The sequence below is a fragment of the Eulemur rufifrons genome, chromosome 27, assembly GCF_041146395.1.
Source record: "Eulemur rufifrons isolate Redbay chromosome 27, OSU_ERuf_1, whole genome shotgun sequence".
NCBI lineage: Eukaryota > Metazoa > Chordata > Mammalia > Primates > Lemuridae > Eulemur > Eulemur rufifrons.
In genome coordinates this window covers 25,090,907-25,110,115 of record NC_091009.1, presented here as the reverse complement: position 1 = coordinate 25,110,115, position 19,209 = coordinate 25,090,907, and the positions used below count along the sequence as shown (strand labels likewise).

The window sequence follows — 19,209 nt, the reverse complement described above, 5'->3', positions numbered from 1 at the left end:
TTGGCCAAGCAAAGAATTTTTGTACAAATGCAACTTCCTGGGTCTCACCCTTAATAAGCCTCACTTAACAGTCCTTCGTGGTGTCTAATAATCTGCCCTTAGTTCCGGGGAGGTTTGGGAACCACTGCACTAGAGCAGAAATTGGGAATGTGTGTAGGGAGGGTCGAGGGAATTGGGTTATAAGTATTTTATGTGTGTGTAAATGTTTCTGTGTATATGTCAGTGTATCACGAATCTATCTTTCGCCTTCCTTCCCTCTTGCATCCTCTTTTATTTTAACTTAACCCGTAAATCCCTCTGGACTGCTGACAACATCGCCAGAAATGAAGTCCCCATCTCTGGGTTTAAACGGCTGCAGTCTGAGCTCTCTCTCCCAACCCTGGGGCTCCCTCTGCTGGCAGAAGCCTGTTACAACGCTAAGCATCTTAAACCTAGAAATTCTCCTTGGGTTCTCTAGTAGGTCATTTTGGGGGGCTGTTTCCAAGCCTTTAAACTTCATGAACTCGCCCATCGGACCTAAAATGGAAAGCGAAACCTGGGAAAACTGTCTTGCCTTAAGGTGTGCATCTATAAAGAACAGGAGGGAGCAAGACAAGGCAGAAATGAGAACGAGAGGTAGATATTGTGGCCAAAACTGAGAAAGAAAAACAGGAAACACTTGAGGAATTTGAGTCCCCACCTTCCTCTTCCTCGCTTTCCCCCAGGAGGTATGGATAGATGGGAAGCCTCGTTTATCCACCTTCCAGAAATGGAAGGCAGGAAACGAGCCAGACTAAAAAGCTCACTGCACTGGGAAGCAGAAGGCAAGGGTTCCAGACCCACCCACCCTTTCTTTATTCAATCGGACTTCCTAAATCATAAATCATGCCCCCACCCCGTGATTCCATCCTCAGGCTCTACTGGCTCCTTCCCACAAGCAGAAATGATACTCAGCCCAACAGTGCCTGGCACAGAGGACATGCTCAAAAACATGTGAATGAAAACTCAACTCATTCCTGTTCCCCAAATCAAAACCCTGCTTCAGACCTGAGTGCTTCTCAGAAGGATGTCCTCATGCTCCATTAAACACTGTCCCTTCACTCTGCCACCCATGGCAGTGCCCTTGTGGCCCCTGCAGAACCCTCTGGCTTCGTCTCCAGTGATCCCTTTAGGCCAGGTCCCATGTGTTCTCGCCACTTCTCACCCTCCCTGACCTCACCGAGACGGGTCCTCCTCAGGTTCCATGTTCCCTCTGGTCCTCCTGCTCCCAGCTCTTTCTTGTTCTCCTCTGCTGGCCCCCCTCTTTCGCCCGACCCTCAAACGTCCGTGTGATCTAGGGTTCTAGATTATTAATTAGATGGATGGTAAAGCCACTGATTGAAATAGAAGTCACTGGGAAATGATGAGTAAAAATAACAAAGTCATTGGAGAACGGCTTGGCAGTTTCTTAAAAAGTTAAACATAAATTTACCATACAACCCAGCAAGGCCACTCCTGGGTATATACCCAAGAGAAACAACAACCTATGTCCACACAAAGACTTTCGCACCGATGTTCATTGCAGCATTATTTATAACAGCCCAAAGGGGGAAAATTCCAAATGTTTGTGAATGGTGAATGGATAAACTAAATGTAGCACGATGGAATTGATTTGGCAATCAGGGACACATGCTACAATGTGGAAGAATCTCAAAACCATTATGCTAAGTGAAAGAAGTCAGACACAAAAGAGCACATATTGTGTGGTTCCGCTAACATAGAATGCCCAGGAAAGGCAAGTCTACATACAGAAAATAGATTATTGGTTGCCTAGGGCTGGAGATGGAAACGGGGAGTGAACTGACAGAAGCCAAGGGAAGGGGATGTTTCGGGCCAGGAGCAGAGGTAGAAGTGGCAGGTGACACTGAGAAGTCAGGTGAGTGTAAACAGAACCAAAGAGAGGAAGGCACAGTAGAAAGATTCCTCTGGGTATGGGAGGGGCCTGATGGTAACAATGCTGGGCTTGGCTCCAGGGGCTGCAAACCCTCAGGGACAAGGCCACACCCAGTGCCGCTGGGCAGGGAGGGTAGTGTTGATGGAAGGAATGGGGCTGGATCGCTGAGCATAAAGGCTACAGATGATCCAGAATTTTCTACAGAAGGGAATGAGGGGACACAGAGGGCCAGTAGACAAGCAGAGTTCTGGGATGGGGATGCAGAGGCTTCACGAGTGGAAATAAAAGGCCAGAACTGCAGACTCGAGCAGGGGCCACACAAGGGCCTCAAAGGTGTGGGCCCTGCTTATTTCTCCAAGCTTATTTCTCACCGTGGAACCCCCACCTTGTAAAATTCAGGGATCCAGCCATATGGAACCGTTCGCAGTTTCCCAAACATGCCATTCTCTTTCACGCCTCCTTCTAGTTTTTCACACGGCTTCCTCGGCATGGAATGTTCTGCACACCAACCCGTCCCTCTCCCCGCTGCACTCCTGGAACCCAACTCGGTGCTGGGGGAGGGGAAGAATTGGAGGAAGGGGAGGAGGAGAATATCTGTTATTGCATAAAATTATAGAAAATTATAGTCGTTTCTGTAGCAGGGAGCAGATTTTGGCAGCTGCGGCACAGACTTAGGAGTTCCTAAAATCAGACCTGAGGAGCTGGGGTGGGAGTGGAGAGAAAGAGAATTTTATGCATTCTTACGTAATGCTAAGATCCTTTCCTGTTTCAAGGTTGTGTTGTTACTCTCCCAGGGAAGGCAGAACCTCTGAACCCACGGCGTTCACCCACTTTTTACTCTGAGCTGTGCCCACGGTGCCCCTGGCAGGATTCATTTTCAGAAGAGGCCACTTTCTTAACAAAGCTACCAAGCAGTCATGAAAAGCACTACAGCTGCTGCCTTAGAGATAACAGGTGTTCTTTCGTGATGGATATTTTATGCCAAATGCATGGAAATTCCCCTCTGGCTGCTCCTGTTCCCGCTTTTGCCATCTCCTGTCGGTCCTCCCAGATCTGGACGGTCCCCCAGTCCCTTTCTCTTTCTCATCCATCTAACCCCTACGTCCTTCTCACCCTGTTGCTTGTTCTCGACCCTATTTAATCAAGTGGCAATGATCAAATCAGAGAGAATTCCTGGCTGGGCTCCGGCAGGCACCTCCACCTGCGAGGAGCACATTCTGGGTGGGCATCTGAAACGTGCCAGGTCGTGTGGAAGGTATTTGCTGAAAGCTTGTTCTAGAAGGTTGATGGTCAGTGCATTACAAAGGAGGGGCAGCCGGGAGTGGAGCAACCAGCTAGCCTCCTTGCTGTGGCAGGGAACAGTACTTGACCGCATCAGGGTAAATCTGACTTGAAACAAATGCTGATTGAAATGATTGTATTTCCTTTTGTCTTTATTTATTATTATCTTTTTAATTTGATGAGCACCCTGGGAAGAGGATTTAGGGGGTGGGATTGATGTGCTCTGACCAGAATGATGAATCCCAGTGATTTCCCTGGATTAAGTCAGGCTCCAAGAAGACGGCAATTTTCTCATTGCTGCAGCGTCTCAAAAACATTAAACAGCAAAAGTTTATTGAACGCCTATTGTGGAGCAAGGCTGGCGGGAATGGAGAGAAACAAAGATGAAAAAGACATAATCCACATCCTCTGGGAGCTTACAAGCTAATGAGAGAACCAGCCATGTAAAGACACACAATGGATTCGGTGTTTATTACATAATGTGGTTAAAGTGCAGTCCCATGGGTCCCCAGACCCTCTTGGGAAGGTGAAAGTATGACTATTTTCGTAATCATACTGTAACATTCTCTGACTTTTCCAGAGGCTACAGGGTGTATTCTAATGACATTGCCCTGACTGCCAGTGGAATGTATGCTTATCTATTCCTGAGTTAAAAAAAAAAAAAATCCTCAGCCTTAATCTCTAATGCACCAATAGCAATAGGTAAAAAGTACACATGCAAAAGTTCTTTAAGGTCCTCAATGATTATTGCGTGTAAAAGGGTCCTGAGAACAGAAAGTTTGAAAAATGCTAAGACAACATATCACCTACCATTACACAGTGTCCCTGTTTCTCATCAGTCACTTTATGCAGCAATTATGTTATCTCATTCCATGAAAATCACTTCATTGGATGCTGTTTCTATATCCTTACTTTCCGGCATCACAGCTATTAGGTCATCTAATTATTAATCTGTTTGTGTCTTTGGGATTAAATGTGTCTTTTGAGGCCGCACAATGTTGGACTTCATTTTTTAATGGAGCCAACAATCAGCAATTGTTGACGCGTTTGTCTTGTGTTCTGCTACCCTGCAGTTATCTTACTCATTGTTATTTCTGCTTTCTTTAAATGTATGATTTCTGTCGTGCACTTTAAAATTCTTTATTTCTTTTTTCATCAGACAATAAACTTCCCTCGTCTGCCCATCTTTCTATCATTTCGGCATCATCATATTTTAAAGCAGATGTTCATGGTTTTCTGTAATTTTACTCTGAATAGTATAGGATTAAGCAAATAAACTTTATACTTCCTTCCCTCTAGGGATGAGAGTGGAGTCCAATCTGTAACGTAACTTAGCAGCATAAAGGCCTTTATGAAGTTATACAGATATATCTTACAGTTCTGAAGTTATGTGATCTAATTTTCACTTGAACTTCATCTTTTTTCTATTTCTGTCCTCCATGGATTTTGAGCTCTATCCAGCCCTCAACTGTTCTCAAATCTCCACTGTTTTCTGGAAGTGGACTTCACAACTGGGGCCCTTCGCTGACAAATCGTTTCATCTCCTCTGAGTCTTAAATTATTTTCTCTTACTCTGAAGTGAAAATTCAGATACTGTACTTCAGCTCATAACTCAATTTCCCTTAACCTTGTGTAAATTCTGTCCCTCTACCCCCAACTCCTATCCCTCCTCCAAAGCACTCATGCTCATTATAACATTTAAATTTTTTTCCCTGCTCTATTGGTAACTTGCAGAACTCAGGATTGCTTTGTGATGGGGTAATTTTCAGGATTCGGTTGGTTGGTTTTGAATTGAAAAACTTAACAATGACACATCTTAAATTCTTCCTTTGAGGATTGTTCCTTAATGAATTCTTGCTACAGACATACTGAGGTGGTTATTTTTACATTTCCCTGATAATAAATTCTAAATTGCTAGGGGTTTCTCCTCCCTGGTCCTTTTACTGTTATTAGATCTATTTTTAGCTGACATGTGGGCGTCCCGGGCTAGTTCCACTTCAATAGTCCTAGTTCTTTTTTCTTTCTCCCCAGGTCTCCTCTTCCTAGCATCCTCCCCATGTTTCTTATTCCTCTATAGCATTTACAAGACCCAGTTTAATAGCTTGGTGCCTTTCTTCCTCACACTCGTTATTTCTTCTCTATTCTCTGCTAAAGTAATACGCGTACGTTCCATTGCAGTAGCCTGAGCGTCTTGCACCGGTCTTGGGTTTCCTCCCACCTGGGTTCTGGCTGGCTTGCAGTCTCCCTTTGACGTTGTGATACTTTTTCATTGAATTTGAGTGTGGGGCTTACAAGGCTTGTTTGCTTCTATTTTTTCCCCCCAAGATGCGCACATTTTTTTCTTAAGCTTATTTTGCTGCTTTATGCTGTTATTTTTAATTGCTTCTGACTGGGGGTAGGACTGAGAGTGAGATTTGGCTTGAATTTAGCTCTCTTTGCTATTACTCACATTTCCCCCAGAAGCCCCACACACGCTCCTCTCTCTCTCTCTGCCTTTGACAAACCACTTTTGAAAGACCATTGATCCCTGACGTAAATGGTGTTAAGAGGAAGATGGACTCGGGCTAGGGATGCTCAGGAATCCAGTCCTGTACAGTCATGAGCTTGGCCATCTGGAAGTCTCCTCTTGCTCAATGAAATGGAGTAAACAGTGTCCATTATGAAATCCACCACGCAGGCTGCCAGGGACGAATGGGATCCCACCCAAAGCCAATCACTGCTCTGACAGGGAAATTGGCTAGCACTGCCTGAGACTACTCCAGCCTCCCTGATGTCACAATTCAGAGGCTGCTGCCTGCCTAGGAGGTTGTAGAAAGCTCTGTAGGTTCTCTCTGTGTGTCCTACAGGGCTCTTCGGGCCAGGTCCCTGTCTGATGGCTTTTATGAAAAAATATCTCCTTCCCGCTCTGGGGCTCCTCTTGGCCTACAACTACTATTCTGCAAATGAGAAATTCAGACCAGGTAAGTACCAATGTGTCTCATTTTGGAGGAATAGGTTAAAAAACAAAGGGATGCTGGAGTGTTGTTCCTGAGGGTCAAGATGTATGCTTGATCCCCAAAGTCCCCTGAGGTGGGACTGCATGTCCTCCAGCTAGAGGCTGTGGGCAGGAGGTGGGTGGGGAGGGGTAATCATATAGCCAAAAGCTTGCCAAATAGTCCATGTTTTACTTGGCACCCTTAATGGAAAGCAATTTCCAATCTCCTACAAAAATGAGGGTAATACCCAAATTTACAACTCAGCCAGATAATTGGGCTTGACGGAAAGACTGAGAAGTGGGAGGCAAAAAAATACTCTGGAGTTGATGACTACACAGAAGTGAGGGGAAATCCCTGGAATCGCTATGAACACATGTGTTTTGGTTCCTTTTTCAATTTTCTTTCAATTGAGCAAAATTGGATGAGTCCAGAAATGTCTGGAACTCCGGCGTTGTAGCTGAACCACGACTATTCTGGCCTTGTCCTGTGATCTCAGTCCATGAAGATTTTTAGAAATGACAGCGGGGAGCCTTGGTTTTGAGCAACCAGGCCAAACCCCCACGTGAGAGCATGTTTATGAAAAACATGAACTGCTCTCTCGCTGATTTACGCAGTTTGAGACAAATTGACCTGGGCTCGTAACCCTCGAGGTTAGAAACTGAGATGAAGCTGCCCGTATCCAGAGAGGGAGAGGGAAAGTTGGTGCCAAGTTGGGTATGATCCTCACTTCCTTTTGGGGTTCCCCAGAGATGCTCCAAGGAAAGAGAGTGATTGTCACAGGGGCCAGCAAAGGGATCGGAGAAGAGATGGCTTATCACCTGGCCAGGATGGGAGCGCATGTTGTTTTGACAGCGAGGTCAAAAGAAAATCTACAAAAGGTGAGGGTTCTATGCCCACAGACACACGCACTTCATATGCTCAGGTGTGTTCTTATATATGCTCACATATACACACACTCTACATACTCACATATACACAGAAGCTAGCACATTCATACAAAGATACACACACATACATGCCTAATCTTGCACTTTCATATGCAGGTTCAAATACTGAAACACCCACATATAAATCTAAGCCTTCACTCATATATATATATATATATATATACACAGTGTATATTCAGCCACAAGATTCTCAGGCTACATATGCTGAAAGACATGCCTAGTCATGCAAATTTACACATGGAACCACAGACATATAGAGATTTTTGTGGGTATCAAAATACCTATTACCTAATTTACCTCATAAATCCATATCCTTCTATAACACGCGGATTCTCAGACACATGCCCTCTCGTAAACTTACAAACCCAAGGATATACAAACACTCACAAACCTAGAGCTACCCATGGAGTAACCAGCATCCATGCCCATAATGCCTTCGGAAACATCTATTCACGGAAACCCAAGGACATAAAGCATGGACTTAAATCCCAGCGCAGTGATGACTTATCCACTTAAACCCCACCATGTTCTAGAAAGTATTTCAGACAAAGGACAATGGTCACAAGGGTTGTATTTAGCAACACGTGCATAAACATACACACATATCTAAACAGGGCGGTGAGCAATCTCTCATTTAAGCCCCCGTTACTTCAGAGACTGTCCCCAAAAGTCCACAGCCAGGGCTGATGCTATTTCTGCTGTGTCACGCAGGTGGTATCCCGCTGCCTGGAGCTTGGAGCGGCCTCAGCACACTACATTGCTGGTACCATGGAAGACATGACCTTCGCAGAGCAATTTGTTGCCCAAGCAGGAAAGCTCCTGGGTGAGGCAGCTTCTCTCCCTGAGCTCTGCCCTAGGGATCACCCAAGAGCTTTTGGGAGGGGAAGGGAGACGGTATCAACCCCAGACGGTGTCTCTCAACACAGCCATCTCTTGCAGGGGGACTGGACATGCTCATTCTCAACCACATCACCAACACTTCTTTGAATTTTTTTCATGATGATATTCCCCACGTGCGCAAAAGCATGGAGGTCAACTTCCTCAGCTATGTGGTCCTGAGTGTAGCTGCCTTGCCCATGCTGAAGCAGAGCAATGGAAGCATTGCAGTCATCTCCTCGATCGCTGGTGAGTGGGACGGGGACCACTGTGGAAGGTAGGGGCAAAAAAATGCCAGGTATGGTGCTAGTTTCTGGATTTTTATCTGTTTCCATGCAGAAAGGTAACACAATATTAACCTGAAGTTGAAATGCTCACAGCAATATTAAGCAAAAGCTGGTTAATTGCCCATACTCACGGACAGGCAGATATACAGATAATGAGAGACTTGGATGGTCGGCTTGATGAGGGCATGCATGCTGAGTAGAAGAGACACTGCTAAGAATTAGCAGAACCAGAAAAAATGAGGGCTTGGTCAAGGTAGGTGGGCCACGGAATTCCTAAATGAGTGTAACACAGAAAAAGCCATAGTTCAGAGTGCCCACTGGAAGCCTGGTTTGTGATCTATGAATGGAAGGTCAAACGATGTCAAGAGGCTGCTGGGGGTATAGCCTGTTCTGGTCCTAAGAGACAGACCTGGTCACGATGGCTAAAAAGGACTTTGCTTCCTCTGTGACCAAAAGCCGTAAGTTGGTAAAGTTAGCTGAGAAGTGAAATACCTTAACATACACTTGTCTGATAAGTGGGTTAAGCTAAGTCTAAATAAAATGAACAACAAGATCAAAAACAGACTAACAGGCCTGCCAATATTAGAGGCACTCTCCAGCATCTGAACTTGTTACATAAAGAGGCCGGTTTAATCAACTAGCTGGGTAAGGAGGAAATGTGTTCAAAGAAATGTTCGTGCAGAGCTCTCTATGGGGTCAAGAGACGCCCCTAATGCCTTGGATGATGACAGCATCAGAAGCCATCACCAGTAAAAAAGCCAGACAGCTTCCAGCTTGGGAGATTCCTGGGTCCATTTCTTCATGGATCCAGGAGGGAAGTTCTACACATCTTTGTTGTTTAGTTAGTTAAAATGATGTGGTTGGAAGGTCCAAACATCAGGATCGAATCAACCATCTAAATGTAGCTCCTGTCACTATAAAAAGAAATAATATAGAGAACCCTGTAAACTGTGAAGTACTTTGCAAATTGATGTTGCCAGGAGTTCTCCTTTCTGGCCCTGGACAGGCCTGCGTAGTGATTGGATAAAGGGGTGGTGTGTCTGTGTCACCAGCCAAACAGAGCGATTGCTATGCACCCCTGTGCTTCCCAGATGACACAGACTCCCCACCCCTCCCCAGACACAGACTCTCTCTGGGCTGAAAGGAGGGGAGAGCTTCCAGATGCATCCTGAGTGGGAGGGTGCCGGGCACATCTCCAGTCCATTCCAGGGCATTGGTCAAAACCTTCACATCGGTCGTGGTGTAGGTGGTTTTAATGATTTCAGTTGATTAAATAAAACATTCATTCTAGGCAAAGGATGTGTTTCACCTTTGGTTGGAGAATTTAACTTTCTGTAAAGTTCATGCAATCTAAATGTGCTCGGAAGGAATAAGAATTATTTCCAAAGCCCAAGGACATGATGAAATTCTGATAAACTGTTGCCATGTATCTCCTACACCTACTGAATGATACTTGGTAATTTCCATGAACTCTGAGAGGTGGAAATCTAGTTGGACGACTATCCCTTGTTTGGATAGCTATTGTTTGGATGGCCGAAAGAGTTCAGCCTTTTGGCTTTGAAACATGTCTATGAACTTGCAAAGTACAGACACATTGCTTTCTCTCCCTAACTTGAGAATATTCGCTGTTCTATGATGTATTCTTTTAAACAGTCAGTAAACATGTTCATTAATCCTTCCTCCTTGAAATCTGGATTTTATAAACATGGGATGCTACACACCAAATTGATACTAAGGTCAGCCAAGGAGTATTGGGATGGAGTTTTCATCATTTCTTCTAGGGAATGCATTAAGTTGTTTATTGAATTACAGTGATAAACAATTGTTTTAATCTCCAATGCATTTCGAGGTATTGCATTATGTGGAAATCCTACACTTCCAATATGCTCTTTAAAGACTTGGTTACTTCTTTATTAATAACAGAGACAGTATTTCTGCTTCTGGGAACCTCCTTAGCGTACACATCCATCCACCTTTCAACACCTTCTTTGGCACTTACTGATTAAGTTTCTTGCACGTGTAACATCCAGTTACATTGATTGGTCTCCCCTCCTAACACTGCAGTGCTAGTTTGGATACAAGTTCAGCTACTGTAACAAAGCCCAAATTTACAATGGCTTAAGCAAATCTAAATTTATTTCTCTCTCACAAAACAGCCTGGAGTAGGCAGTCCAGGGCTGATATGGTAGTTCTGCCCCAGGAGGCTGTCCAGAAACCCTTCTATCCCAGAACCACAATTCTTAGGGTGCCATCTATACCTGCACGTCCAAGGTGGTTCACTGTGATGTCTGAATTCTAGTTCAAGAAAATGAAGAAAGAATGATACAACTTGAAAGTTGTACACTTCTCTTCTGCCACAGCTGGCTGCAATGGTTGTGTTTATTCAAAGTGGACGTGAGGTGTCCAGCTAAAAATCAGGAGTTCTATTTCTATAAAAAAAACATTGATATTGATAAACAAACAACTATCAGTCTCTCCCACATCACCCATGCCAAGAAACATATAAGACTAGAAGAAAGTATACCTTCCAGGCCATCCCACATGTGAACCCCACCCCCGACACACCAGACCCACTCTCTCTCACATTCAAGGTCCATCACAAAAATTAAAACCCTTCCATCAGGCAGTGGGTGCAAGGGACAGTCGGGTAGGAGAAAGAATGGCAAGAGAATGCCTAGTCGGTATTTGCAAAACAAACTGAAACAGAGATATTCATACTTGAATTTAACTGAAAAAAGAAATCGCTGGATTGGGCAGAGAACATTTGAAAACATCTGGAAAAAGTTTCTCTGTCATTAGTCAAAATAAGTTGTCTTAGGTTCACTTTGAGAAGAGTGAAGCTGATTCCATTTTCGAGCCCTTTGGCTTTGTGAACCGCATCACTGTGGCGGGTGGTGTCAGTTACACATGTGACAGCTAGAACAGAGCGTCTATTGCCACTTCCCCACCCTTTACACCCCTCAGAGGAACCACGGACAAGCCCTATCACCCTCTGCTCCTTTTTCCTCTCAAAATCTGCGGAGCCCCCCACCTCGCAGGAAGTCTCTTTCTGTACTCACCAGAGCCATTTAAGAGTTTCTTCTTTTGTCTTCACTACATTTGGGTGACTTACCTTTAAAAATCCTGCTTCCTCTCAATTTCTCTTTCTTGGCATCATGGGTAGTCCAAATACTACCAATAACAATAAGAACACAAATGCTAGACGCACTGAGTAAGCATATTTATAGGTAGGGATGGCAATTTTTCTGTATTGAGGAAAATGAAAGGCATATTTTGGAGTGACATTAGACGTAATAAAAGACTGGGTTTCTTTAAATATTCAAAATGAAAATACAGTGACAGGAATAAAAGAACCTTGCCAATGACCTCTGAATGCTCAGACCTCACTTTGGAAGCTCCGTAGGTGTCTCCACAATTACCTATTCACTTTTCTGCAAGTAAATCTTCTTTTAAAAAGATCAACTTTCAACATATATACAGATAGAGATTTTTTTTTTTATCTTACTCAAATGTATTCTTTTTCTGGTTTGCTCATTCACAGCATAGTTTCACACTATTTTTAAAATGTAAATGTGCAGTATTTTGGGTACATTGAGTATGAATCAACAACCCAGACATGAAACTTCCAGGAGTCATTGTTGCCTAAATTTAAGAGATTCTGTTTGGGCAAAACCTGAAGGATTGAGGCAGAGCTTGCTGGATTTATCTGGAAGTTTGAGGCTGTATCTAACCCAAAAAGAAGGCAGTGGGGGGAGATTTGAAAGGCAGGAGGACTCTCTGATGAAGACAGTGACACTTTGTGTAAGTTGAGAACAAAATAATGCTATCCATGACAATTATTGCTCCACGTTCTCCCCTTGAAAAGCTGGGTGGAGCTTAAGTAATCAAGGCTGCTTAACCCTGCCCGACCATGGGCTTCATTCAAGCGCACCTTGCGGATCAAAATAGCAAGGTCCTACCATCATCTGTGTCTTTATGGTTACTCACCAGGGAGTTTGAGAAGGCTTACAACATATACATTCTATTTGGAACTATACACATGGAAAACTAGGTTTTAAGGAAAGAAGAATATAAATGTGTCAAAATTAAACCCAACATAGACGCTGTGCTTAAGTTTCAAATTTGGCTCTTAGATTTATTAACAAAAAGTAAAAGAATAGGATCAGTATACAGTTGGCCCTCTGTATCCATGGGTTCTGCATGGATCAAAACTATTTAGGAAAAAAAAATTCCACAAAGTTCCAAAAAGCAAAACTTGAATTTGCCATGCACCAAGTATTACATTGAATCAAGTGATGTGTAGGCATTGTATTAGGTATTACAAGTAATCCAGAGATGATTCAAAGTACACGGGAGGATGTGTATAAGTTATATGCAAATAAAAGGCCATTTTATATAAAGGGCTTGAGCACCCACAGATTTGGGTATCGGTGGGGGGTCCTGGAACAAAACCCCTGTGTATACTGAGAGATGACTGTACTTAGGGTGTGAAAAAGACACAGTTCTTATATTCATTTTCATTGGTTTATATTTTTGTATATATTTTTTAAGTCTAGGTCTTTGTCATTTTGTCTAAGGCAATTTGGAAATACCTCATACATACCAATAGTCCTAAAAATGTTTCCTTCATTTTACCCAATCTAGTGCTGAGACTCTGTCAAGGAAATAATCATCAAATTAGTCACAGATTTAGGCATAAGAACGTTTGTTGTAGGATTTTTAAAACAGCAAAACATTAGAAGTAACCTAAGTGTCTGGTTGTAGGAAAATAATTAATGGGACTCTATATCTATATCTATACCCTATATCTATACCTCTGGAAGGAAAGTCTCCAAAATGTTACCATGATTATTTCTACAGGACTATGGATGATTTTTTTTTCCAGCTTCATACTTTTCTTCATTTTCCAAATGTTCATTGTGTGTGTTTAACTTTTATAATCATAGGAATATTTTTAAAAGTTGTTGGAAGCATTGTCTTTTCCATTACTTCGTGCCTTCTATTTACAATTTTTTACAAGAAATTTATTTCAGAAATTATTTGCTTCTTGCTGTGCTTCCTTCTTTTGAATATAATCTTATCTACATAGTCCCTCGGTATCACTAGAGGACTGGTTCCAGGATCTCCCATGAATACTAAAATCTGAGGATGCTCAAGTCCCTGATATAGGATAGCATAGTATTTTCACATAGCCAATGCATATCCTCCCATATACTTTAAATCATCTCTAGATTACTTATGGAAACTAATATAATGTAAATGGATGTAAATAGTTGTTATACTGTATTGTTTAGGGAATGATGTCAAGGGAAAAAGTCTGTACAGGTGCAATATTTTTTCCTGAATATTTTTGATCCATAGTTGTTCGAATCCATGGGTGCAGAACTCACAGATATGGAGGGTTGACTGTATTGATTTCAATGAGTAGAAGTCCACTTAAGGTACTTCAGAAAGACGAATGGCTGGAGAGAGCATAACTTCACATCTGAGAAATTTATTCTACAGATAAACTTGAACAAGTGCTTCCCAAATAGACAGATTCATTCATTCAAAAAATATGTATTGAGGGTCCACTATGGGTCAGGCACTATGCCAGGGCTACGGCAGTGAGCAAGAAGGCCAAGGCATGGTGCCTGGCATGGAGCCCATATTCCAGTGTAAGCCAACTTGTTACGGCATTGTTTATAGTTGTAAAAACACTAGAAGAAACCTAAATATTAATATCAACAAGTATAAAATAAAAACTCCAAAGGATAAGACTCATGTTATAGTTCTATTGGCAGGCTTTTTGTTTCTTGGTATGCAAAACAATGGTGTGTCTTGCAACTGCTTGCCTCTCAGAGCTGATAAAATACAGCATTTCATCCACAGCGACTAGGCTGGGCACTCCTTAAAGGCACATTTTTCATTCATCTCTGATTCCCCAGGGCTTTTGTTAGCCACAAATTTGGCAAACAATCAACACATTCTTTTTGAATGAATAAATGGCAAAGTGGCTTGCTATTACCTAGATTTCTGATTTCATGTCTTTCCTTAGACTGTGTTGGAGACACATGGTCATATATCCTCTTTCTGTTTCTAGGCTTTCATGTCAGGGCATCTTAATGAGGATACTGTTGTCCTTTAGGGTGGGAAAATTCTTCATTGTATGGGACTGTCTGATGCATTGTAAAACATTTAGCAGCCTTGGCCCTGAATAATTCAACCTAAAAGCCATTCAGAGGGGTTGAGCAAGGTAGGCATCTTCATGGGGGAGGAAGGTAGCAGCACAGGTTGACAAACTTGAGCAGGACAGGACAGGTTTGTGTCGGGGAGCAGGTTTGGAATATCAGAGACTGAAAGAGATGAGATGGGCATCCTCACGGTGGGGAGCAGTGCTGGCCTGGTGAGAGAGCCCAAGTGGGCCAAGAGGATATTCGTGTGGCATCTGGCACAGGGTGTCAGAACTAAGAGAGGTAATGGGCGCACCTGCAAGGGGGCTGCCATGGGCAGCACAACATGGGGTGCAGAGGGTATGCATGTAGCTTGGCATAGGGTGTCAGAACCCAGATGGAGTGAGGAAGGCATCCACACAGAGGGTGCAGAGGCAAATGAAGAATGATCACGTATAGGAGGCATTAATCAAATAAGTAATATATATTGAAGATAATGGAAACCAGGCCTAGATGTCAGTGTTACAAATATGAAAATGAAAAAAATTAGAATGAACCCTCTGGTGTTGGATTAGAATTGCAGATATGGGTATGAACTAAGATTTTTTAATATACATGGATAGAAACAGAAATACAAATATGTGTGTCTATATATACATGCATATAGTCTCTTGTTCTGTCCATTGACAGGACCTGGGAGCACACTTAGTGCCTAGTTCTTGTTTTCTAAATATCATTCTCCACTAAAAGGAACCAAGGCTTCTTGGCAAAATGGTTGATTCCAGGACAGCAGCAGGAAAGGTATAAGATGAGCCTGAAAATCTTGTTTTGCTAATAAGTAAAGAACTACTCAAAGACTAATAGGTATACATACTAGAACACAGAGTCCAGCTTTAAAGGAATCCCACTAGCCAAGTCTGGGACCATTGGAACATTAAAATAAATAATGATAATAACAGATTGTAACCTATTTCAAACAATAAGAAACAGCAAGTCATGATGATATAAGTAAATACATGAATAAATTAATCAGGAGAGAAGAAGGCCTTTCCATGAAGGAGAAAGCCAAATAATAAATATAGAAGCAATGATGAAACCAGGAAATCACCATTTGGTAACTATCATAGTAATAATTCAGCCAGGAAGCACCAAAGGATGTTAAAACTGGTGATTAAAAGTTAAATGAGAAACAGGGTATTTACATGGTCTCAAAGTACTACCCTACTGAACAAGAAAAAAAACAAACAACCTGATTCAAAAATGTCCAAAAGATATATGACAAACCCACAGCTAGTATCATACTGAATAGGCAAGAGGTGAAAAGCCTTTCTCTAAGAACTAGAACCAGACAAGGATGCCCACTGTCACCATTCCTATTCAACATAGTACTGGAAGTTCTAGCCAGAGCAATCAGGCAAGAGAAAGAAATAAAATCATCCAAATTAGAAAAGAAGAAGTCATGACATGATCTTATATTTGGAAAAAAACTAAACATTCCACCAAAAAACTCTCAGATCTGATAAACAAATTTAGTAAAGTTGCAGGATACAAAATCAACGTATAAAAATCAGTAGCATTTTTATTCACCAATAATGAACTAGCTAAAAAAGAAATCAAGAAGGCAATCCCATTTAAAATAGCTACCAAGAAAATAAAATACCTGGGAATAAATTTAATCAAAAAAAATTAAAGGTCTCTACAAGGAAAACTACAAAACACTGATGAAAGAAACTGAAGAGGACACAAACAAATGGAAAGACATCCCATGTTCATGGATTGGAAGGATTAATGTTATTTAAAATGATCATACTAGCCAAAGCAATCTACAGATTCAATGCAATCCCTATCAAAATATCAATGACATTCTTCACAGAAACAGAAAAAGCAAACAAAAGATCCTGAATAGCCAAAGCAATTCTGATCAAAAAGAACACAGCTGGAGGCATCACACTACCTGACTTCAAAATACATTACAAGGCTCTGGTAACCAAAACAGCACGGTAAAGGTAAAACAGACACATAGACCAGCGGAATAGAATAGAGAACCTAGAAGTAAATCCATGTATTTACAGCCAATAGATTTTCAACAAAGGCACCAAGAACATACATAGGAGAAAGGACACCCTCTTCAACAAATAGTACTGGGAAAACTGGATATCCATGTGCACAAGGATAAAACTAGACCCCTATCTCTTACCGTATACAAAAATCAATTCAAAATGGATTAAAGACTTAATGTAAGACCTAAAACTGTAAAACTACTGGAAGGAAACACAGGGGAAACCCTTCAGGATGTTGGTCTAGCCCAAGATTTTATGACTAAGACCCCAAAAGCACAAGCAATAAAAACAAAAATAGGCAAATAGCACTATATTAAATTAAAAGGCTTCTGCACAGCAAAGTAAATAACCAATAGGGTGAAGAAATAATCTGTTGAATGGGAGAAAATATTTGCAAAATATTCATGCAACAAGGGACTAATACACAGAAAATACAAGGAACTCAAACAACTCAATAGCAAAAAAATAAAAAAATAAACCACATTAAAAAGTAGGCAAAGGATCTAAATATTTCTCAAAAGATGATATACAAATGGCCAAAAAGAAATGAAAAACTGTCCAACATCACTAATCATCAAGAAAATGTAAATCAAAACCACAATGAGATATCATCTCACCCAGTTAGAATGCCTATTATAAAAAGGACCCAAAAAATTACAAATGCTAGCAGGGATGTGGAGAAAAGACAACTCTCATACACTGCTAGTGGGAATGTAAATCTATGTAAAGTAGAAAGTAGAATGGTGGTTGCCAGAGGATGGGGAAGGATAGAATCTGTAGTTATTGTTTAATAGATATAGAGTTCAGTTTTGCAAAATGAGAGTTCTGGAAATGGATGTTGGTGATGGTTGCGCAACAGTGTAAATTTATTTAATGCCACTGAATTGCCCGCTTAAAAATAGTTAAGATAGTTAAAAAAAAAAAAAAAAAGTACCGCCCTACAAAATACTTATTGATTACAAAGGGTAAAAGACCCCACATCCTAGGGGTCTAGTGATTTTGGAGGAGGTAGAAGAGTGGATTTTGTGAGCTTTTGTGAGTGGAGAAGCCTGATAGACACCACCTGAATCAAGTGATCAAGATTAACTAACATCACCAGTAATGGAATAAATTGAAATCATGGATCACCTGATGGGATGCAATGTGAAAAACAAAAATTACTTCTGTGAACCTGGCAAAAATGCATAGCCTGATTGAATCATGAAGAAACATCAGACAAATCCAAACTAAGGGGCATTCATCAATAGCACACTGGTAAATGTTTAACAACCAGCTCTCCAGAAGGGAAAAATCAGAAATCCTGATTGGTAGCATTTCTATGGTGTGACTATTCCCATGATGACCATGATGTCAACTTGCTTGCGAAATTCGTGAACATTTAAAAATCAGCTCTCACAATCTAGTGTGAGCCAACTCCTGCATATCAGCTTGTACAAAATAATTGGCTGTACTCTTCAACAGTGTTAATGTCATTAAAAATCAAGGGAAAACTTAGAAATTGTTCCGTATCAAAGGAGACTTAAGGGTCGTGATAATTAAATGGAACACCTGATCCTCGATTGGATTCTTTTGCTATAAAAGATATTATTGGGGTAAGTGTCAAGATTTGAATGGGGTCTGTGGATTAGATAACAAGGATACATCAATGTTACTGTAGTGAATTGAATGGTGGCCCTGAAAAAGATATATCCACATCCTAAACTGCTTGAACTTGCGAATGTAACCTTATTTGGGAAAACGGTCCTTGCAGATGTCATTAAGTTAAGGATCTTGTGACGAGATCATCCCAGATTACTCATGCGGGCTTTAACTCCAATGTCAAGTGTCCTTATAAGAGTCAGAGGAGTGGAAGATACAGACAGAAGAAGTGCAGAGAAGACCACGTAAAGACAGAAGGAAAAGATTGGAGTTACCTAGCCACGAGGAATGCGGACCACCAGAAAGGCTGGAAGAAGGAAGCAAACATTATCCCCTGGAGCCGTTGAAGGGAGCACGGCCCTGCCAACACATTGATTTCAGATTTCCTGACTCCAGAACTGTGAGGGAATAAATTTCGTTGTCTGAAGCCACCCAGTTTGTAATAATCTGTTATGGCAGCCCTAGGAAACTAATAAATTACCTCCCTCATTTTGATGGTTGTATTGTGATTATGTAAGAGTGTCACTATGAACAAGAGATGAACGCTAAGGTATTTGAGGGTGATGGGACATAGGGTCAGCAATAACCTCAATTATAGCTGTTACGCTCAAGTGGCTCAGGAAAAGAAAAATAGATTGTGTGTACTATTCTTGCAACTTTTCTATAAATTTGAAATTATTTCAAAAGAAAAAAAAAATCCACATCCTAGGGGTCTAGCGATTTTGGAGGAGGTAGGAGAGTGGATTTTGTGAGGCTTTTTCATGGGTTCTTTAGAGATCCCCTGCAGGGGACACCACCACCCTGCCCTAGGCCCCTGCAGTTCCCTTGGTGTGGGCAAGGCCTTCGCTAGCTCACTACTTTCAGTTCAGCTTCCTCCTCAGCTCCAGGGCTTTGATCAGCTCAGCCCTCTTGGCTCAGTTCACTCTACCATGACTGGGCAGGTGGCTCCAGGCCAGCCGCCTTCCCGAGGATCCACATTTGGCCTGCGGGAGGCTGGCTTCTGGAGGACACAGATGAACTTAACAATGCACTCAGCTTTGTTCTCAGGTGAGGGCAGTTCCAGCTGTACCTCTTGCCTTTA

General features: G+C 41.9%; 2 protein-coding genes across 7 annotated transcripts in view; one reads left to right on the top strand and one right to left on the bottom strand.

The window, feature by feature from the left end:
• The window catches only part of LAMB3 (laminin subunit beta 3), a 120,043-nt gene that overhangs the window by 78,774 nt on the left and 22,060 nt on the right, over nt 1–19,209 (bottom strand). The gene's annotated exons all lie outside the window — the stretch shown is intronic.
• HSD11B1 (hydroxysteroid 11-beta dehydrogenase 1) overlaps nt 1–19,209 on the top strand; it is a 39,566-nt gene that overhangs the window by 5,166 nt on the left and 15,191 nt on the right. The window contains exons 2-5 of one of the 2 annotated variants that reach the window (XM_069459409.1): nt 6,040–6,153; nt 6,916–7,046; nt 7,827–7,938; nt 8,055–8,240. In XM_069459409.1, coding sequence (XP_069315510.1) covers nt 6,066–6,153; nt 6,916–7,046; nt 7,827–7,938; nt 8,055–8,240 — 517 coding nt within the window. In that variant the 5' untranslated portion in view covers nt 6,040–6,065. Of the gene's footprint in view, nt 1–6,017; nt 6,154–6,915; nt 7,047–7,826; nt 7,939–8,054; nt 8,241–19,209 lie in introns of both variants that reach the window. The other variant, XM_069459408.1, reaches the window with a different exon arrangement.